This window comes from Pagrus pagrus (genome assembly GCF_965226575.1).
Source record: "Pagrus pagrus genome assembly, contig: HAP1_SCAFFOLD_409, whole genome shotgun sequence".
NCBI classification, from domain to species: domain Eukaryota; kingdom Metazoa; phylum Chordata; class Actinopteri; order Spariformes; family Sparidae; genus Pagrus; species Pagrus pagrus.
This window is the reverse complement of record NW_028175056.1, coordinates 465-10,219: the sequence shown is the minus strand read 5'-3', so window position 1 is coordinate 10,219 and position 9,755 is coordinate 465. Positions and strand designations below refer to the sequence as shown.

General features: G+C 38.0%; 1 protein-coding gene across 2 annotated transcripts; it reads right to left on the bottom strand.

Moving 5' to 3' along the window:
* Window positions 1-217: 217 nt before the first annotated feature.
* LOC311254120 (uncharacterized protein) lies at window positions 218-4,195 on the bottom strand. Of its 2 annotated transcripts, XM_084384521.1 has the most exons (4): window positions 3,647-4,195; window positions 1,021-1,044; window positions 799-915; window positions 218-668 (listed from the first exon to the last, which is right to left on the bottom strand). In XM_084384521.1, exons 1-4 carry the CDS (start codon window positions 3,803-3,805, stop codon window positions 477-479), a joined length of 492 nt encoding a protein of 163 aa, XP_084240647.1. In that variant the 5' UTR covers window positions 3,806-4,195; the 3' UTR covers window positions 218-476. The 2 variants fall into 2 exon arrangements, with proteins under 2 accessions (XP_084240647.1, XP_084240648.1); XM_084384522.1 differs by lacking the exon at window positions 3,647-4,195 and having other exon boundaries at window positions 799-912; window positions 1,021-1,411.
* Window positions 4,196-9,755: the final 5,560 nt, after the last annotated feature.

The window sequence follows — 9,755 nt, the reverse complement described above, 5'->3', positions numbered from 1 at the left end:
AATTTAAACTGGAGTACCAAGGGCGCGGGTAACTTGGAAGCATTAGAGGGTAGGATATCAGTTTTATTTGGATGTGTTAGAGATTAGGATATCATGTGTGGAATCTGTGGACTTTATACACATTATAACAGGATAAAGGCACAAATATGCACCAACACAATCATCATTATCATAACTTTATTAATTAAAATGTGTACTTTGTACAGAGAAACTTTTTTAATATTCATTATTATTTATTTTTTATTACTCAGACACACATGAGCTGAAAAGAAACAAAAAAAAAGTAAGCGCCCATCTCCATGTGCCACAGCTCACCCTGAAGCCACGTTTCGTGACTTGTACAGCAACTATTTCTGTACGTTCCTCTGAATTCACAGGAACAGGAACTTCATTATTTTTAAAACGGAACAACAAATAACAAACTTTTTAATGAACTGCATTAAAGCAAAAACAATGTCGACAACAGTCGAATGCCCTCAATGCTCCCACTTCTTGTTGTCCACAGAAAAACTCCCCGGGGGCTTGGAGTCTAACCCCTTGGGGACTGCGTCCGGAACCATGTTGAGCGGCTTGGGGTTCTGGCTTGAAGGGGGGGTGTTTCCCTCCTCGTCGCTGGCTGCCCCCGGAACGAAGGTGAGGTTTACGCCTATCTGGAGCATCTTTTTGTCCTAAAAAATCAAAAAGTCAAGCGTTACCATTTAGTGTAACTGGAGTGTATTCACACAGCGACAACCTGCTCATCAACGGAAAGCTAACCCATTCAAACACACACACACACACACACACACTGACACTTACCTGAGGTGTCCCAGGGCGATCAGCCTCCTGCTCCTTGCTTGTTTTTTCCCCAGGGGCACCGGAGTCCACGGGTGGCTGGCTGGCGGCGCGGGCGTAGTTGTTGTTGTTGTCACACTGCTACAGTCAAATGTGTGATAAATGTTGAAAAAAAACACATTACGGTTTGATGATATCATCTTCAAGAGGTTAAAAAAATCTGTTGATAACTGTGTTAAAACTTACCATTGTCACTTCCTCGCAAAAGTTCTTGAATGGTTGAAGATACATGTGGGAATAGAGAAAGTAATGTTAGCATAGCTTGGGCTAAAATTGCAGACACTTGTCACATCAATACAGCTACGCTAAATGGATTCCAAAGCTTGCATCCAAATCCATAAATGGATTCCAAAAGGTGCATACAATTCCTAAATCGATTCCTCGTTTCGCATCCGGCCTGTGATTGGTCGGTTTTCCCTTTAACCCTCCCACTCCAAACGGTGCATCGAAATCCCTAAACTCACCCAAGAATGTGATTTCCAAGTTGGGTATTCCCTCTAATGTACCAATTTGGAAGGAAAGTCCTTCTGACAAGTTGGGAATTCCGGCCCATTCTACGAGTTCCAGAAGTGCGACAGAAGCCCTAGTCCTTAACACTACATTTTTAGTTGAACGTATGGCATTTCTGGAAAATCTTGAATCCAAATTCTCTTTTTTCAGAATTGTTTAATTTCGACGTGGAGTATGCAAATTCTTAGCCCTTCGGGGGTTCTGCAGTACGCATTTACCTACTTCCATCGCATTTGGTACCCTCGTTTTATTCGTCACGGTTTGTGAATAAAAAATTCCCAAAACTGGTATCTTTTGTCTGTTCCACCTCTACTGTTTAGTAATTATATTCACTATTTGGAATCACAAACTTGTAATCTGTTTAGTAATTATATTCACCATTTGGAATCACAAACTTGTAATCTGTTTAGTAATCATATTCACTATTTGGAATCACAAACTTGGAACCTGTTTAGTAATTATATTCACCATTTGGAATCACAAACTTGTAATCTGTTTAGTAATCATATTCATTATTTGGAATCACAAACTTGGAACCTGTTTAGTAATTATATTCACCATTTGGAATCACAAACTTGTAATCTGTTTAGTAATCATATTCATTATTTGGAATCACAAACTTGGAACCTGTTTAGTAATTATATTCACTATTTGGAATCACAAACTTGGAATGTAATTACTAACTAAATTCCAAGTTTGTGATTCCAAAAATAGAATATAATTACTAAACAAATTCCAAGTTTGTGATTCCAAATTGTATATATTATTAATAAACAAATTCCAAGTTTGTGATTCCAAAAATAGAATATAATTACTAAACAAATTCCAAGTTTGTGATTCCAAATTGTATATATTATTAATAAACATATTCCAAGTTTGTGATTCCAAAAATAGAATATAACTACTAACTGAATTCCAAGTTTGTGATTCCAAATTGTATATATTATTAATAAACAAATTCCAAGTTTGTGATTCCAAAAATGGAATATAATTACTAAACAAATTCCAAGTTTGTGATTCCAAATTGTATATATTATTAATAAACAAATTCCAAGTTTGTGATTCCAAAAATAGAATATAATTACTAACTATATTCCAAGTTTGTGATTCCAAATTGTATATATTATTAATAAACAAATTCCAAGTTTGTGATTCCAAAAATAGAATATAATTACCAAACAAATTCCAAGTTTGTGATTCCAAATTGTATATATTATTAATAAACAAATTCCAAGTTTGTGATTCCAAAAATAGAATATAATTACTAAACAAATTCCAAGTTTGTGATTCCAAAAATAGAATATAATTACTAACTATATTCCAAGTTTGTGATTCCAAATTGTATATATTATTAATAAACAAATTCCAAGTTTGTGATTCCAAAAATAGAATATAATTACCAAACAAATTCCAAGTTTGTGATTCCAAAAATAGAATATAATTACTAACTATATTCCAAGTTTGTGATTCCAAAAATAGAATATAATTACTAACTATATTCCAAGTTTGTGATTCCAAAAATAGAATATAATTACTAACTATATTCCAAGTTTGTGATTCCAAATTGTATATATTATTAATAAACAAATTCCAAGTTTGTGATTCCAAAAATAGAATATAATTACCAAACAAATTCCAAGTTTGTGATTCCAAAAATAGAATATAATTACTAACTATATTCCAAGTTTGTGATTCCAAAAATAGAATATAACTACTAACTGAATTCCAAGTTTGTGATTCCAAATTGTATATATTATTAATAAACAAATTCCAAGTTTGTGATTCCAAAAATGGAATATAACTACTAACTGAATTCCAAGTTTGTGATTCCAAATTGTATATATTATTAATAAACAAATTCCAAGTTTGTGATTCCAAAAATGGAATATAATTACTAAACAAGTTCCAAGTTTGTGATTCCAAATTGTATATATTATTAATAAACAAATTCCAAGTTTGTGATTCCAAAAATAGAATATAATTACTAACTATATTCCAAGTTTGTGATTCCAAATTGTATATATTATTAATAAACAAATTCCAAGTTTGTGATTCCAAAAATAAAATATAATTACCAAACAAATTCCAAGTTTGTGATTCCAAAAATAGAATATAATTACCAAACAAATTCCAAGTTTGTGATTGTGATGTCTTTAGTCACTTATATTGTATTTCTGGAAGTTTTAGGGAATAACATTTTAACTTTGGAATCTATTTAGTAGTCATTTAATTCATATCTTGGCATCATTAGTGATTTCTATACAAAATCTGGAATGAACATAGTAGGCTTTAAGACGCTCACCTTGCACTGTACTTCAGGCCTGTGCATTCGATAGTGGTGGCACTTCAGCTGGCCAAGGTTGCTTTTATATGCCTTCGAGAGCTCATTTCTGATTGGACAATCAGTGACCACACCTTCTCGGATTTCCTGGAATGACGTTAGTGCCAAATGTGGTAACATTTTTGGAATGCCAATCTAACTCAACTCTGGGAGTTGTGTCTGTATTTTCCCTGCAGATCTACGGGGTACCTGGGAGAGTGTGGGTGTGGCAGCCAGCCGAATTTGGAGCACCTGTGCCTTGCTGCCACAGAGTGCTGTTCGCCCTCTCTGGCTTTGACGCTTCCACCGGCCAGCAGCCGCAGGCCTTTTGTTTGTTTGTCTCTGGTTCTGTTTTCACTCCACAACACCCTACGCTTCATTATTCACACACCCACACTTACATGACTGATATTACTGACTGACACACTGCCTATTTGCAAATTATTGTATAGTTGTCTTTTTTGTCTTATGACAGTATTGCTATCTAATAAACGTTTAACTTTGGAATCTGTTTAGTAATTTATATTACAACTTGGGTTATATTTAGCAATTTATACTGTAGTTTTGGAATGACAAATTTGGACGGTGTGGTCAATTTAATTTATATGTTGTTATCATTACTGATTTGTATGACAAATTTGGAATAAAAATTAGTACTTTTAAATGTACTTGACATGTGTGTGTGTGTGTGTGTGTGTGTGTGCTAATATCGGGAACATTGAAAAAAGAAAACGCGACCCTTTCACGAAATTTTTTTATTCAAAACGCTCAACATGACAACAGAAAAGGCATTCAGTGGCTGAGGGTCGCGCCGTCCGCCGGTCGTGGACAACAAACAGGTGACGCCGAGGACGAGTTCATCTCTGAGGCGAGGGAGGGCGGAGTCTGAACTGAAGGCACCATAACCCAAGAACGGGTGCCAGAGCCCCGCTCCTCATGTCGACCCATCAGGGCTGGCTTTTGGATCCCCGAAACACATCTGCAAAGCGAGACGCCAGCAATTGTTCATCATCATCTTTAAATTCTTCTATTCACAAAGTGATTCAATTTCTGGTGATTAACCCCAGAAATTGGCTGAGAATAATGACGCAAACGGTTACGCTGACACTTAGTTAGTTAGTAGCAAATCCAAAAATAAAATTTCCATACTTACGCCACGTGATGAAGAAAATGTAGAGGAGTATGAGAATCAGAAAGATTAACAGCAGACCGAAGATGACGTTTAAAGGATCCTTGCACTGAGAGAGAGAAAAGAAACAGTCAGTGTGCTTCGTATTCACGCCCTTTGGCCAAAGTCACAGATACTACATTTAACACTTACACACAATTTTCGGACGACAACAGGTGAGTTCACTTCTCGGGGAGGGGGGCTGACATCTGCCTAAAGAGAGGGCAATTCTAGAATGACTACACACATTATGTATTGAGTAAAATGCAATGCACGTCCACAAGACAGACACCAAAGAACTCCAGACACCATGCCTACCATGTGGGGATGTGGTGCAAGCGATCCGGTGCGACTGGTCTTCCGAAGAACCTGAATGATGACAGAAACACTTGTATGAGAAAAGTTATACTCAAATCGGTGTATAACAGCAAATACAGAATTCTGTCTTTTTTCCTTTTTTTTTTTTACCATTCATAAATCTGTTCCTCCACTATATTTGCGGAATGCTTCACAGATACAGATACAATGAGTTACAAATGTGCAATTTCATCCAGCTGTTTTTGTGACATTTTAAAACACGGTTTTGGAAGATAAAGTCATTTTAGCGCAAACTTGGAAACATTAGTGATAAATATTCGCTTTCTGAAATCGCTTAGAAAATCTTATGTTAACTTTGGAAGCCTTAGTGATAAATATTCGCTTTCTGGAATCGTTTAGCGACTCTTATGTTAAATTTGGAAGGATTTATATGCACTCCCGGACATATACAGAAAGTTGGAAGTTAAACTTGGAAGAATTAGGGATTTATATGCACTACCTGCAGAAATATATAGGAAGAAAGATTAACTTTCCGGAATGATTTAGCGCATCTTATGGTACATTTGGAGGGCTTAGCAACTTTATATCATATATATTTGGAATTGATCTCACCTCAGTTACGCGTCCGACAGATGCGTGCGAATGCATGCGCTGCTCGGAAGGAAGGGCTTTTTTTTTGTAATACTCCGAGCGGAGCGTTTCATTGGCTCCTACTCTGCCGCCAATCTGGCAGGGCTGGAAATATCAGATGCTGTTCTTGGATTCAATTTAGGATCGAGGATCACTTATTCGAAATACTCATATTTTGTGATTGAAAAAATTGTTGAATGATGAAGCTTGTTAGCTCATAAGGCGTCCTAAATAGATTCCATATTTTGTTAATCCAAAAGTAATATCCAAAGCGCTAAGCGGATTCTACGTTATTATTATTTATATCTTGTCATCATTAGTGATTTGTATATCAAATTTGGAATAACAACAGTACTTTTTTTATAATGTCGACGTGTGTGTGTGTGTGTGTGTGTGTGTGTGTTTTCACATCGGGAAGGTGAAAAAAAGAGGGCGACTGCTCAATAATCAATATATCATCGCAAGCAGGCACGCACGCACACACGCGATGTCTGAAGTGCCTCGCTGTCATTCAGTAGCCTACCTCAGGTCCAGGAGTCTCTCCGGTAGAAGTCCTCTGGTGTAAAGGCGAGTTTGCGGAGCCTCGTCCGGACATTTTCAAAGGTCAGATGGAGCTTTCTCGCCTCCGCCAACAGGTCGGCGGAATCCGAGAGGACTTCTTTGATCTAAGGAGAGGGTGAAAACAAACAGTCCAAAATGATGCGGATTTGGAGAAGACACAGAAGGACGCAAATTCCTACTCTCTGCCGCCTGATGTCCCCTTCTTTGAGCTCCTTTCGAAAAAGCCGTCTCAGCAGCTGGTCAAATTCCTGAGTGTAGTGAAGCCTCCTTCGTTTTCCCTGATTGCGCGATGGTGAGGAAGGAAGCAGAAAGAAAATAAAAAAATAAAAAAAACAACGACTGCAATGACACAAATGTGTCTTGCATGCAGTGGGTGCATGAAATGGTGAGACTCACTGGTCGTGGCGAGAACACTGGCAAGTCATCGGAGCTGCTGGAGGAAGAATCATCTGTGTCGCTGGTAGAGGAATCGTAGGAATCGCCGGAAGAAGAAGAAGAAGAAGAAGAAGAAGAAGAAGAAGAAGAAGAATCGTCGGACGAGCTGTCGGGCTGAGCCGAGGACGACAGATGAGACAATGACACAGTTGATGGGTATTTGATACACTGTCGCAATGACATTGCGATGCATTTAAATGTTTTCAATGACATGTCTTGTCCTGAATATTGATGAAGTAAGATTGTGTGTTGTTTGTTTGTTTGTTTTTTGCCCACCTCACACTTCAAACGTCCTGCCAGGGTAGGAAAGGCTGCCTAAGGACAAGTGTAAAAGAGGTCAATAGCCTGAACCTCTTATCGAGTAGAACAGAGATGGAGACGGTTACAGTTTTAGGTTAACCAAAGCTGTTGGATACTTATTGCAAATGCATAGAACGACTTGCTTTCTACTTACTGAACATTCTGGCTCCTGCTTCACCAACACGCCCCGTCTTCGACCGCAAGCCGGCCTCACCTGAGGGGGGGTACAGCAAAGAGAATCCCAATGTGAATCCGACTCTTGCGAGCGCGCGCCTTCGTGCATTGTAATGCAACAGCGTGTTATTACGCTATTTAACAACAACTTGCACTTACCGGGGAGCCTGGCTCTTCCTTGATTTTTCGACCCGGTGGACCGCCGACGGAGTCACTGGAAGACATCTACAAAGAGGGGGGAGTTATGTTATCGTGATGTGAATTGAAGAATTAGGGATTCGTATGCACTTTCAGAAAGGTGGAAGTTGAACATGGAAGAATTAGCAGAAAGAAATAGCAAGTTGGAACCTTTAGTCATTTTTATCCACTATTTGGAATTGGTTAGAAATGATCCTTCAGTTCAGATTTTTAAGACGAGTGATTGACATATCTGTCTTTGGAATGCCTTAATTATGCAAGATCATATTTTTAGAGTCTTAAAGCCTTCTCTTTAAATCAACTTGCAAATCTTCTGGGCTCAACCAAAGGGTGTGGGTTTTCTTTTTTGAAGAATTAGGGATTCGTATGCACTTTCAGTAAGGTGGAAGTTGAACATGGAAGAATTAGCAGAAAGAAATAGCAAGTTGGAACCTTTAGTCATTTTTATCCACTATTTGGAATTTGTTAGAAATGATCCTTCAGTTCAGATTTTTAAGACGAGTGATTGACATATCTGTCTTTGGAATGCCTTAATTATGCAAGATCATATTTTTAGAGTCTTAAAGCCTTCTCTTTAAATCAACTTGCAAGTCTTCTGTGCTCAACCAAAGGGTGTGGGTTATCTTTTTTGAAGAATTAGGGATTCGTATGCACTTTCAGTAAGGTGGAAGTTGAACATGGAAGAATTAGCAGAAAGAAATAGCAAGTTGGAACCTTTAGTCATTTTTATCCACTATTTGGAATTGGTTCGAAATGATCCTTCAGTTCAGATTTTTAAGACGAGTGATTGACATATCTGTCTTTGGAATGCCTTAATTATGCAAGATCATATTTTTAGAGTCTTAAAGCCTTCTCTTTAAATCAACTTGCAAGTCTTCTGGGCTCAACCAAAGGGTGTGGGGGGTTTTTTTTGTCTCTCAACCGTGTCCAAACTTACAGCGCACTAACAGGTAGAAGATGTAGGTCAACAGGAGGACGAGAACAAGAGCCAGCAGAGCGATGCCACAGTCGAAGGGATCCGCGCACTAAGAAAGGGGGGGAAAAAAACAACACACAGTCAGTCAGACAGACAGACATTCAGTCAGACAGACAGAGAGACAGAGAAGGAAAGAAAGAAAGAAAGAAAGAAAGAAAGAAAGAAACAAACAAACAAACGGTCATCCGATTTCATATTTACAGTCTTTGGCCACGGTGGTAGATGCTTTTAACACTTACACGGTATTTTCCGACATCATCAGGTGGTTGCCTAAACAGGGATGGCCATTCGAGAGTAAATACGCACATTAAGCTTTGAGTAATATCCACATCCACAAGACAGATAACAAAGAATTTGAGACACTGCGCTCACCATATTACGATACAGTGCGATCCATCGCCATTTTCAATTGCAGTACCTAAATGACGGCAGAAATATTCAGATCGTAAATATGTGATATTGAAATCTGTGCAGAAAGACCAACGCATAATGCCTTTTTATCCTTCCTTTACCCATCGCAAATGTGTTTCTCCGCTATATTTCCAGATTGCTTCGTAGATACCGCAGCGAGTTACAAACACCAACCTTCATCCAGCTGTTTTTGTGACACAACAGATGGTGAGAAAACCTTGCCTTCTCTTTTTTTAAATGGACAATCATTCCATCATTCCAAATGTTGTAATGCAGAACATTATTTATTGTCATATTTCCTTCTGTTTTAGACTGAAAGAGGAAGATTGCATTCTGAGAAAATGGCATACCCTCAGCAGGATGGCATTGCACAACGGGAACGAAGACATGCAGATTGGAGGGGGGAGCAAGACTGGTGGGCATCGTCTCCCCTGGTGAAGAAAAGCAAACGTGAGAGATGGGCGCTTGGCCGATTTCAAGAACGACGACCCTTCCTCTAAAGACCGACGACAAGATAATGGCACTCGCTATCTCTCTCTCTCGAAGAAGAAGAAGAAGAAGAAGAAGAAGAAGAAGAAGAAGAATTGAAGATTTAGGGCTTCAGATGAGCTATTTGGAACACAAAGTACTTTTAAGTCAAACTTGGAAGCCTTAGCGATAAAGATTCACCTTCTGGTGTTATTTAGCGAGTCTTGTTATATTTGGAAGAAGTAAGTAATAAATATTCACTTTATGGAATCAATTATGGATTATTATGCAGAATTTGGAAGCCTTGGTAATTCATATTCACTTTCGGGATCATTTAGCGAAATTATGCTAAATTTGGGAGATTTAGTAATATATAATCACTTTCTGAAATAATTTAGCTAATTTTATAGTAGATTTGGAAGAAGCCTTAGTGATAAAGATTCACCTTCCGG